Raw genomic sequence first — 12,948 nt, forward strand, 5'->3', positions numbered from 1 at the left:
TCTCACTTAATCTGCACAATTCCTCAGGATTATAACTTTCTGGTAAATTCTGGTCTTTTATTTTTGGCTTTTCCTAATCTAAACTAATGGGCCAATAGCGTAGAAATGCAGACACGTAAGTTAGCACATTTCACCCCACATAAAAAATACAGATTCCTTATGTGTTTTTTTTTTTTTTTTTTTTTTTTTTGCGGTACGTGGGCCTCTCACTGCTGTGGCCTCTCCCGTTGCGGAGCACAGTCTCCGGACGCGCAGGCCCAGCGGCCACGGCGGCCCACAGGCCCAGCCACTCCGCGGCACGCGGGATCCTCCCGGACCGGGGCACGAACCCGCGTCCCCTGCATCGGCAGGCGGACTCCCAACCATCTGCCCCACCAGGGAAGCCCACAGATTCCCTATGTTTTTAAATGGGATCAGGTGCGAAGGCAGAAGGCATCCGTGAAGCAAGAGACCACAATCATGCTTATTTGGGAGGAAGATGGCAGGAGGGCCATGTGGGAAGGAAGAGTCTTTTCCGTACTCTGTCAGATCCTTCCCTGTGTGAATGCCTACAAATACCGTGACAGTCACGTGACAAGGTATCAAGGCCTCCTTTTCTCCTTCTTCCTTAGCTGCTTCCTCTTTTGTAGCTGATTGATCTTTCCAGCCTGTATTGGGGAGCGAGCATCCCTTTCTTTGTGGCGCTAATTTGGTAAGGGCGGCTGGCTGCAGTCAAACAATGGAAGAGTGGAAACTTCAAAGGCCACCCATTTTAATTTACGTCTCCCAGCTGGTCTTCAGTAATCCCCAGCAATCCTTCGTGTGAATGATCAGAGGGTGGGGGGGCCAGTGCGCCACCCAGGGCCGTGGAAGACCAGCCGTCTCATGTGTTTCTAAATTGAGCTGACAGATTAGAGTGCTGCCCTGCGTCATTGCAACTTGTATTTTGACAGAGTGACTTGCAAAGAGATATGGCCAATAGTCAGGAAAATAATCTTTGGCTGAGGGAGGCCAAACTTTGTCAGAACTGGAGAGAAATGTGACATTTTTTACATTCTTATTTCACTTGGGTCACCAGGCAAAGTGGTGAAAGGGGTAGTTTTTGCTCCTTGCTGGCGGTGCCTTGGTGCATAATAGGCCCTTAATAAATGAGTGAATAAATCTCTAATTCTGAAGGCCCCGGCTGCAACACTGTTCCAGACCTCGCCTTTCGCTCACCCCCTTCTCCCAATCTGTCCTGTATATAATTCCTTCGGGCCTGAGTTTTCTGCTAAGACAAACTACATTCTGCTGCTTTGTGAGAGCTGGTGAACGTGTACCAGAGAACAGCACGTGTATTTCTCTTAGCTTGCTTTTCCTCGTCCTTAAAATGAAGCTAAAGTACTAATAGCTTGTTGGTGAGAGGCTGGAGAAGTAGACAAGATGAGATGAGAAGGCCTTCAAAGGGCACCACAGAAATGTCAGCTGTCCCTCAGGCTACACACTTGGCTTTCGTAAAGGCTTTTCTGTGCTGGAAAACTGTGAGTTCAGTCGTAGGATTTTCACACAGCCTCCGCAAGTGGTGGAGGAAAGCGTTGAGGTCATCCCTACCCAGGCCGCCCTCCTCCTGAGTCCCCCTGGCCTGCGTTCAGCCCTTCCTACATCTCCTTTCTGGTTCTTTTTCTTTGCTTTCTTTCTTTCTTTTTTTTTAATTGAAGTATATCCTTCCTGGCTCTTCAGAGAAAACAATTAAATCATGGTATTTTAGGTACTACTATCTTTAATACTACTGTGCCTTTTTAATATTTTTAATACTTTTAATATCTTTAATACTACTGTGCCTTTTTTTCTCCTCTCCACAACATGGAGTGAGGAGAAGACACATTTTAGAGGTTTGTGAGTCTTTTTAAACCAAGAAAGAAATGTGGTGGGTGTTTTCTACAATCTGTGTCAAAACCCTAGACCCCTATTCCTTTTACTTATTGGTGTTTACTTTGTAATAGCTACTATTATCAGATGTCACCACCTTTAACTTTTGAAAGTCAAAGGGGTCTGTGTAGGTATGAGGTTTATGCCAGTTTTCCTCAATCTAAGGAACCAGATTTTTAGGGTTTATAATTAAGTTGATATTCTCCCACTGTGTCCCATAAGGAATAAGAAGTTTGAGTTACACTCGTGACTCCAGATTCCAGGTACCTCCTCTGGCATCTGCTCGTCAGTGAGCCTTCACTGACCTGCCCCAGCTGAGCTAGTGACCCCTCTGCTGGGCACTAGTACGGTTCGAATGTTGTTAACTGACTAATACAGCTGTCTCCCCTGCTGGTCTCAGAGTCCTTGAGGGCAGTGTTCTGACCTTGTATCTTCTTATAGTTCCAGAACCTAGTCTGTGTAAGTCACTGTGACCTCCTACAACTATGACTTTGTTGTAGGAAGGAATGGAGATGGGGAGAGAGAGAAAAGTGAGAAGGAGAGGAGGATGTTAAGAGAACTTTTTTTTTGGCTGTATGGTGATGATTGCCTTGGTTTATTTATACTTTTTTTATAATTTTATATTTTACATTTTTAAAATAAATTTATTTATTTATTTATTTTTGGCTGCCTTGGGTCTTTGTTGCGGTGCGTGGGCTTCTCATTGTGGTTTGTTGCCGAGCACGGGCTTTAGGCACGTGGGCTTCAGTAGTTGTGGCTCGCGGGCTCTAGAGCGCAGGCTCAGTAGTTGTGGTGCACGGGCTTAGTTGCTCCGCGGCGTGTGGGATCTTCCCGGACCAGGGCTCAAACCCGTGTCCCCTGCAATGGCAGGCAGATTCTTAACCACTGCACCACCTGGGAAGTTCTGCCTTGGTCTATTAACAATTCTATATAGAAGTCACAAAGGCTAACAAAGTCACTAATATTAAACAAACAGTTTTTGAACACAGTGTGTCAGACATGTCTGAGCCAGGAGGAAAAAAAAGAATAATGTAGAAGTTCTACTCTCTTGGAAGTCAAGTATACAGAAATAGCTGTAATATCCTGTGCCGAGTGTGGGAGTGAGTATGTGGACAGCGTGCAGAAACAAAGGCCAAGGGGTCTCTCTCCCCAGCCGGGTGAGACCAGAGACCTCCCAGGAGAGAAGACTTTTCAGAAGAGGCTGCGAAGAGACTGGAAGATTTGATCAGGACCAGATCCAAGCCCAGCAGTCAGCTTCTCTCCCTCGCCCGGGGCTTGTCTATCTTTTTAAAGCTCATGCTTCTATATTGCTTTCCTACTAAGTAGCCAAGAAGAGTCTATCAGACTTTACTTTCAGCAATACACGTTATAGAAGAAAAGGTGTATTTAATCTGCCTTTCAAATCCCCTCCTCTTCACATTCTGATGAACTCTGAATGGGACAAGGGGTCTTCCCTTACGAATCTCTGTAGGGCACTACTGGAGTGGTGCAGGGTGCATGCCGGTGTTTTATCATCACCACCTCAGGCGCCTGGTCAGGAGAGAGGCTGGGAAGAGTACCATTTGTGTATTCATTATGCTGTTTAATTTAATATGGTACCAGAAGAAAGGACAAATAATCACATCGTGTCCTTGCATTGAAGTCTCACCCATCTGTTGTGTATCTGTCTGTTTGTAAGAGTGGCTGGTGGAAGCGGGGAAGGACTGATTACCTCTTAGAGAAAGGGTTGGGGTGCGGGTGGGAATGAAGCCATGGTTTATTTTCTCTTTTACTTGCTTCTATATTTCTGAAAATAAAGGAGCACACCTTGAGAGATCACAAGAGAGACTGTCTAACCTCAGAGTCTAATTTCTTGCATCCTCTGGACTACGTAACCAGAGTTGTGACTCTCTAGTCTGGTGTCCTTTCTTTCCTGGCTTCCGCTCACGTGGGTCATTGGGCAGTGTCCAGGGATTGGGTAGGCTTGGGAAGCCACAGAAGGATTGACCCACTGAGATGCTCCCTCATCTGTGGCCACTGCTTGCCAGAAGCAGCTCCAGGCACTAGTCCCCAAAACACCCTGGTGCAGGCCCGTGCAGCTTGCAGATGAGTCATGCACACTTCATGTGCTCTAATGTGAAATATATGCTTCTGGGGTTTCAGTCCCTGAGATGTCAAGTATGATCAGTATGACAAACCCTCGCCTGCCAAATTTTCTCCTGGAAAGAATATTCACCTTAATTTCTACATAGTGAGCATAACCTCAGCTCACACTTGAATTTATCTTTCGTTTGGGGATTACATTAAGCAGTGGGTTAGTGTTCAGTATTATCTTTCACGTGGAATATTCTTCTGCAGTTTTCTTTTCTCCGTGAACTTGATGGAAAATCAATTAACTTGATTTGAGGCACACACTGCTGTATTCAATTCAGCCTCAGTCAGGTGATACTCACCACCTAGCATATTTCATTTAGGAATTTAGTACTGAAACTCAGAAAAATTACAGTGAGGAATACTGGCACTGCCCACGGGTAGATTTTTGCTCCAATTACATGGAAAGAGAATGGTGAAACTAGATTATCAGGTAAGAGAACATTTTTAGAAATTCGAGTTGAACAAAAGAATCTTTAAGTGTGCTCTGTGGAAAAAAGTTGAATTCATTGTGATTATAAACTTTTTGGATAAGAGCATGACTAAATGAAATTTTTAACAGAAAAGACTCTTATGTCAGAGCTATGGAAACCTACAACAATATTCTATAATAAGTTAAATTTTATAATTTAAGAATATCATAGTAGTTCTGAGCCTCAGGATGTGAGAGGGAAGTTAAACAATGGAAATCATGTTCCAGGGCTTTATATTTTTATACATACTTGACAGACATCTATAGTAAGTGCTTTTTACATCAGATGACTTATAAGGAGGTGAAATGCTAGGTAATATCCTCAGGGAAGGAACAATGGGCAAATTTGTGAATATCATTCCTGTTTTGCTTTCGATTATCAAGGACAACTGCTGAAGATATAATAAGTTCTGCTGTGAGTAAAGCCCTTAGAAAAATGAAAATATGGGTGGATTTTAGAAAGCAAACATTTTATCTAAAGGGGCTTCATTCTGTGAATCCTCATTTGCTAACATTTGGTAGTTTGACCTTGGAAAACATGTAAAATAGGAAGCACAATTTTATGATTGCTGTTCCCTCAGTTGTGACATTGGCCTTGATGTTGATTTTAGCCTTGGCAAGTCAATGCTGAGTATTCTGTATGTCGAGTGTACACTATTTGTGACCACAGCTTGAAATGTGACAGACACTTTTAAAGTTGTGGGAACAGTACTTGAATGTACCAGGGTGTAGAAGGACACATGTCCAAGTATATTGTGATATGGGATGTGATAAAGTAGTTTAGCTAAGTAAGATTGTTTTATTTATTACCTAGCTTGTACAGTAAAATACATTTGCAAAATCAATAATATTCATATAAGGACAAAATTTTAATTTGTCCATTTAACAAGTGATATACATAGTTTAATTTGCTTTAAATTAGTTTTGTACACGCCCCCCCCAAAAAAGCATTATTTATCAACACATAGATTTTTTGTTGTTGTTGTGGTACGAGGGCCTCTCACTGTTGTGGCCTCTCCCGTTGCGGAGCACAGGCTCCAGACACGCAGGCTCAGTGGCCATGGCTCACGGGCCCAGCCGCTCCGCAGCATGTGGGATCTTCCCGGACCGGGACACGAACCTGTGTCCCCTGCATCGGCAGGCGGACTCCCAGCCACTGCGCCACCAGGGAAGCCCAACACATAGATTTTTAAATGAATGTTTTTGGTTTGGCCTTAGATAGCATCATGGTTTCATGACCTGATGTTTACCATTACTATCATTTACTTTTTAAAAACCAGTCAGATTAGATTTTATAATTTTCATGTTCTGTTTCTAAGTGACAAGGTAAGAGAGAAGGTTTGGAGTGCCTGGGTGCAAGCACATTTCAAATAACACACTGCAGGGACTTCCCTGCTGGTGCAGTGGTTAAGAAACTGCCTGCCAATGCAGGGGACACGGGTCCGAGCCCTGGTCCGGGAAGATCCCACATGCTGCAGAGCAACTAAGCCCGTGTGCCACAACTACTGAGCCTGTGCTCTAGAGCCCACGAGCCACAACTACTGAAGCCGCACTCCACAACAAGAGAAGCCACCACAAGAGAAGCCGGTGCACCGCAATGAAGAGTAGCCCCCGCTCGCTGCAACTAGAGAAAGCCTGCATGCAGCAATGAAGACCCAACACAGGCAAAAATAAATTTATAAGAATAAATAAATAAATAAAATCATGAAGAGAAGTAAATCTAACACATGGCACATATTCTTTAAAATTTCTCTTTCTCTTGCCTGCTCCATCCCTATTATTTACTTATTTATGGCCACGTTGGGTCTTCATTGCTGCACGCAGGCTTCCTCTAGTTGCGGTGAACGGGGGCTACTCTTCGTTGTGGTGCACGGGCTTCTCATTGTGGTGGCTTCTCTTGCTGCGGAGCATGGGCTCTAGGGCACATGGGCTTCAGTAGTTGTGGCTCGTAGGCTCTGGAGCGCAGGCTCAGTAGTTGTGGCTCACGGGCTTAGTTGCTCCACGGCATGTGGGATCTTCCTGGACCAGGGCTCCAACCCGTGTCACCTGCACTGGCAGGTGGATTCTCAACCACTGCGCCACCAGGGAAGTCCCAAGGATCCTACATTTTATTTTGAAAATTTTTGTTCTCTTGCCTGTGAAGTTTCTTAGGTGACTGGTAATCCTGTCTCCCCCTTGTTTTTACAGGTGATCTGCAACTCTTTCACCATCTGTAATGCAGAGATGCAGGAAGTTGGTGTTGGGCTGTATCCTAGGTATGGTGAATGGCATTTCATTTCCTGGAAGAAGCCACTTTAATTCCCACCCACCTCCCCAACCTTTTAAAAGTAGTTAGAAAGGCTGTTACAAGCAGCTGCTTCAAGAGCCGCGCTTGAAACTTAATGATAAGTTACAAGAAAATGGAAAATGTGAAGTTTAAAAAAAATAACAGAACGTTTTATATCCCCACATTATATGCTATGGTATTAACAAAGAGGTATACCACAGACCTAAATCCTTGTTCTCAGGAACTTTGGGGTAAAAAGTTGGGGATTGTGGGTGCCAGTAAACCATCAGGCTGAGATTTTGTTATTCCCCGACCCTTCTGGGCCGATGCACATGATCGTCTCACCAGACCTGCTGTACTGCACCAGTCGGGTTCATTTGGTCTTTCCGCTTAGCATACCCTGAGCCCCGTTGCTCCAGGAGGCGAGAACACTTTCAGGCTCTGGCCTTCTGAAGCCTTCTCTCCAGCTATCTCTGAGGTGATCCGAATCACTGAGCTACTAGACTATCCTTCCACAAGCACTCCAGGGTCACTCCTAGTTTCATTTTGTTTTCATGCTATTAGGGTCCTAATACAAATAGGGTCTTTCTTATAATTAACTGGGAATCTGAGAATTCAGCTTCTTATTTCTCACGAGTTCAACTACATGTCTATGCTATGGGTCCTCAAAAAGCAGTAACATAGACTAGGTCAGAGCATGGGCTCTGAGTTCAGACCACCCGGTTCAAATTCAGTCACCATTTACTAGTTATGTGTCCTTGGGGAAGTCATTTAACTTCCATGTGTCCGTTTCCTCATCAGTAAATGACCCTCAGAATGTTATGGTGATGGTTAAATTTGATAAACATGCTCAAGTGCTAAGAAAGTGGTTTCTACATAGTGATGCTTACTTACAGTTATTTCTAACTGTAAATGTGGTAGCTTAAATCCATTCCCTCCCCAGATGGAAAAAACAAATGTGCCTCCAAGGTAATAAAATGACTTGGCCACGGCCCAGAATGCATGAGGGTCTCGTTAGCGAGATAAACCTAGCGTTGTGTTGCAGAGGAAGTACTCCTAATTATTCTTCAGTGTAGCTGTGCATGTTCTCGTGAAGGTGGCAGTTCCTCCAGAGGAGCCTGACAAATGCGGTCCTGTGTGGGAAGCTCAGTGGTGTCTTGGCGGAGGTTTTAACTGCCGTATCCCATTATCTCAGAAATTATTCCTTTGCAGGTCAGTTTTTTTCCCCATCTTCATGTTGGGTTGCCTTACTGGCTGGTATAATGAGACAACTACCTCCCCTCACCCATCCCCCAGAAGGACTCAGAATGTTTTTATTAACAAACTTCCCTAATGAGCTCCGTCTTGGGGAGCGTTTCACTTCACAGGAAGCGGGCTAGAGGCCCCAGAGCACTCAATCCCTGGTACACTGTCAACCTTACCTGTCCCCCTGCCCCTAAGCTAAAGTGTTTTTTGCCCACAATAGTCGTTATGTTTAGATATTTGACTCCATCTACTGGGCCACGATGGTCTCTCCTTTTTTTTCTTTCCTGCAGTATGTCTTTGCTCAATCACAGCTGTGACCCCAACTGTTCAATTGTGTTCAACGGACCCCACCTCTTGCTGCGTGCAGTCCGAGACATTGAGGCCGGAGAGGAGGTAAGGAACCCGTGTTTCCCACTGGCTGGCCTCCTTTTCCATCAAAGACCCTCTCAGCAAAGCCCTGCCCTAAAGCCAGTTGTGCCTGAGGGGCAGCTTTTCATTGTCCTTCTGCCAAGGAGAAGATGTATAACACCTCTACCCAGCGACTCATTTATCCATCACCTCTCCCAGATTATAGATGAGCTAACTTTTTTTTTTAATCACCATTTTTCTGGATGATGACAGTTCCTGCTATATGTGTGGGGGGGAGAGGTGTGTGTGTGACAGAATGTGTGTTTTGTGCGTATGACAGTTCAGCGGCCCCTCGCATCTCTGCAAGCGGTCATCTTTCCATAGGCAGGGAGGGCAGCCCAGCTTGTGAATGAGATCCCAAGGGCTTACTGGTTCCCAAGGTCCCTAATTGCATTTCAGAGGTGACTCGTTTTTACCTTCGTGTTAAGAAAGCAAACGAGTTTTACTCTTTCAGGTTGTCGTTGGACCTTTACAAACCTATCAACGTCAGCATCTCTGGGTAACTGTCCATGCAAAGATGTGGAGGGAATAGGGGACAGGAAGTGTGACCTCCAGCAATGAACTGGCCTTGACCCTTCCAGTTTTACAGGCTGCCCAGCCAGCCTCTTTTGATGAGAGGAGCCTTCTCAGAAGTCCTCAGAGGTCTCACAAGACAGCTGCAGGTGGGCTGCTCCAGGGCTGCTGAACCTGATCCTGACAGGGTTTACACAGTTACTACCCAGAATTCTGGGTTATAGATATTTACGCTTTTTAGAACCCAGTTTCCTTCTACCTTCCAATTTGCTAAAGTGGATATTTATTGCAAGGAAAACAGACCATCATAAGCTTTTATTGCACTTATGCAGCACTCAGCTAATAAAACCTAAACTCAGAGGTACCATATTTTATGTAGACAGGGATTTGGCTTTGATAAGACTCGGTCCAAACTGATTTTCAACTGAATAAGCTGTCTCTTGTACAGCCACTTACTGAATTTCCAATTTTTAGGATCAGTGTAGTTGGTACACTGGGATACCTGTCAACAGTATATAGAATTTAGATTTTTTTCCTTGGGTCCTATGTGACTTCAAGGCAGGTAAGAAGGGGGGACCACTATCCAATTTCAACATTTTGGGAGCTGAGGGATGGCTGCCTTTTGATAATGATGGTGGTGGTGGTGTTCTACTAAATTTAAAAAGAAAAGGTAACTTGACAAGCAAACAGAAAAACTATTGGAAACAGTTGGACTTTTCAGAAACAACAAAGAAATCTCTTTATATCTTTTTTCCTAGGCTTGGCTGCCAGTTCTTCTCCCGGGTTGTTTTTCATTTAGTTGAAAAAACACTGTCTTTTGGTGCTTATTTCATGTCCTTCTCTTTCCATCTCTGGAGCAGCAAAGAGAGGATTCTCCCTATAAGTCCTTTTTATACCAGCTTGTTCAGAAGATAAATTTCTTTCCCTACCATCATACATGTCTTGGTGCATGACGTTTTCTCTGCGCAGTTGCTCCCCTTCTGTCTGCCCACCATTTCTACCTGTCTTAACATTATACACCTCTCAAGGCCCTCTCAAACATCATGTCTTCTATAAAGCGTTTCCTGATTTCTCAAATTAAAAGATCTTTTCTTCCGAGCTCTCTCTTACAGCGGTTATTAATATTTCTTTGGCACTTATTCCAGCTCTCTTGGTGACTTCTCCACTCAGCTGTGAGCTTCATGAAGACAGGCAGTTGTGTCTTACTGTGTCTCCTTCAGCACCTAGCACTTGGCCTTACAGCCCAGGAGGCATTCAGTAACACTTGGTTGGGTTGACTTTCTGTTAAATCGAGCATACATGGTGTAAAGACCAGCAGTGTTTCTCACTGAGGGCGCTGTTGGCATCCCGGATGGGACAGCTGCTCGCTGTGTATGACTGTTGCATCAGTGAGGAACTCCCGTGTCTAGTCCCTGCTCACTTCATGCTTGTAGCCACCGCAGTACTGAAAATACATCCTGCACACTTAAAACCGGCCCCCTGTGGTAGAGGTAGTGGAGAGGGAGAAAGGACATTTTGAGGTTAATTAAGAGGGACAATTCCTTTTTTACTGTGCAGATATTGGCTTTTGTGAAATTGGATAAAGAAGGAAATGTAGAAGTTTTGTATTATAGCATCAATTTTGCATTTTGGCTTTATTGCTCATTAGGGCGCCCCCAGTTTTAAAATGTGCTATTTGGGATGGAAGTACCAGAATGTAGGCTGCACGAGAGAAGACTGGATAGCGCCTGGAATATAGAAACTCCTCAGTCCGTATTTGTTGAGTGAACGAATGAGGTTTGCTGGACACAAAACCAGAGGTGGAATAGAACCTTAGACCCATTTTGAAGCTACCACCAATCCTCAGGTGTGTCCCATGGGCCCCGGAAAGAAAGTAACACGAAAGCCAGCGCATTGCCAGTTTGAGATGAGAACATTTCAAACCTCAGACAAGGAGACCTGGAAAATGACACAGGGTTCCACCATAACAGAAATTTCTTACCTTTGTTTCTCTCCACATAAAATCATCCTTTGGACTTTTTGGACCACTTCCCTTCATACCAGCACCACTTACAACACTTCGCTGTTTAAGGATTTTCACTGTGATGTTGAGTTCTGGGACTGTTTTGTGTCTAGCCGGGGGTAAGGGCTGTTTTTTGTTCTGTTTGTTTGTTTGTTTGTGGGGGGTTTTGTCTCTCATTCAGTACCTCCTACCAAGAGATGTGTGTATTATAGTTTAAGTCGTGGCTCACACACTGGGTTGCCGATGGCTGTCTCTTCTGGGTTTTGTTAAGCTACGAAACACATGTTATCAGCTGACAGTCTTCAGGAACGTGGATCATGGGAGAAAGCTGGACAGTCCAGGCTTCCTGGTTTTGCCTGGTTAGAGGAGCTTGTAGCTGTTACAAAGAATGCCACTGGGTGCCGGTGTTTTCTGGAGCCACAGCAATTGAGAGAAATGTGATCTGCACAGTTGAGCACATATCAGTATCCCCAAGTATCGGTTTTCATCTAAAATGTTTTGGGATCGTAACGGTCTTTGTCTTCTCCCAGCCATCTCTATTTGCTAAGTCATTTAACAAATTCACTGCACGCTTACTGGTATCCTGTACTGGGGTGGGCGTTGGGAATACAAAGATGAGTAAGACCTTACCTTGCCTTCAGGAATTCAAGGTGTAATTGAGGAAACTGACACAGAACAGAACACAATAATAGAATATGAAAACTAAAATAGTGTAAATGGGCACAGGGCTTTCTAGAGGTTCAGAGCAGGGACACTCGAGTGGTGGTAAGGATCAGGGGTGACGGGAGAGGATAAGGAAGGCTTCCAGAGAAGCGACTCCTAGACTTTTAAAGGATCCAGCGAGTTAAAGTTGGCTAAGACAGGGGCAGGCATTCTAGACAAAGACACAGGGGCGGGACTTCCCTGGTGCCGCAGTGGTTGAGAGTCCGCCTGCCGATGCAGGGGACACGGGTTCGTGCCCCGGTCTGGGAGGATCCCACATGCCGTGGAGCGGCTGGGCCCATGAGCCATGGCCGCTGAGCCTGCGCATCCGGAGCCTGTGCTCCACAGCGGGAGAGGCCACAACAGCGAGAGGCCCACATACCAAAAAAAAAAGACACAGGAGCCAGGGACAGAATGGTGAATTCAAGGAACAGGAAGCTGTTCACATCAATAGACTGACAAATTCAGTTGTGACCAGCGGATGAGGGAATATGTAGGGACCAGACCAAGCAACCCATGGGGGCCTTATTGAGGATCTCAGTTCACCTGAAGGGTCTGTAACAGTGCCTGGTATATAGGATGCACTCATTAAATATTTGTTGGGAGGGGGACAGGAAATGGGGCATCACTGAAGAGTTTAAGCAGAGGAACGGCACGATGAGTTTTTCCGTGTGTAGGCAAGATTGGGAGAATGATGCATAATCCAGGCAGGAGGTGACAGTGGCAGCCTGAAGACGGGAGATTCAGGTGGTGGCTTGTGATGGGGGATCTGAAGAATATATCTATAAGCTAGAATTAGCAGAATTTGGAAATTGACTGGCTCTGAGGGTGTGACAAAGAGAAGAGACATGAATAACACTCAGGTTTGACTTTAAAGACAGGGAGGATTTTTCAAAGTCTATTTTCAATTGAGGGCCAGTATTAGAAAAATTTATAACTGTGACAATGTAATTCGAGAAACGAAGACCAAGTCTAATTTTAACTTGATCTTATTATCCACTCCAAAGTACATAATGAGAAGATGGGCTTCCGGGAAAAGGGGTTCACTTTGCCTTGAAATTTTCAAGTAAGCAACAAATTCAATATCCAGCAAATACCTTTCATGATATTACTCTAATGTTGGAATTGATTTACTGCATTTTCCATAAGAGCTGCACTAAAACGGCAAAGCCACGGTCAGTAGCATTAATATTTTAATGCAGTTTTGTTCTTTGCCATTAAAACATCCACTGATCAACGGCAAAGTTTCATATCTATGTTCCCACTAGATGAGCCCTACAGTTAGTGAGCAGATTCTCCATTCAAACTAGTGAGTCAGCGAGT

The 12,948-nt window shown here is 44.7% G+C and overlaps 1 protein-coding gene across 2 annotated transcripts in view; it reads left to right on the forward strand.

Annotated features, from left to right (window-relative positions):
• SMYD3 (SET and MYND domain containing 3) overlaps positions 1-12,948 on the forward strand; it is a 719,303-nt gene that overhangs the window by 552,411 nt on the left and 153,944 nt on the right. For both annotated transcript variants that reach the window (XM_079902992.1, XM_079902993.1), the window contains 2 exons: positions 6,677-6,744; positions 8,291-8,393. In XM_079902992.1, coding sequence (XP_079759118.1) covers positions 6,677-6,744; positions 8,291-8,393 — 171 coding nt within the window. The remainder of the gene's footprint in view (positions 1-6,676; positions 6,745-8,290; positions 8,394-12,948) is intronic.

Source organism: Stenella coeruleoalba, assembly GCF_951394435.1.
Source record: "Stenella coeruleoalba genome assembly, chromosome: 1".
NCBI classification, from domain to species: Eukaryota; Metazoa; Chordata; class Mammalia; order Artiodactyla; family Delphinidae; genus Stenella; species Stenella coeruleoalba.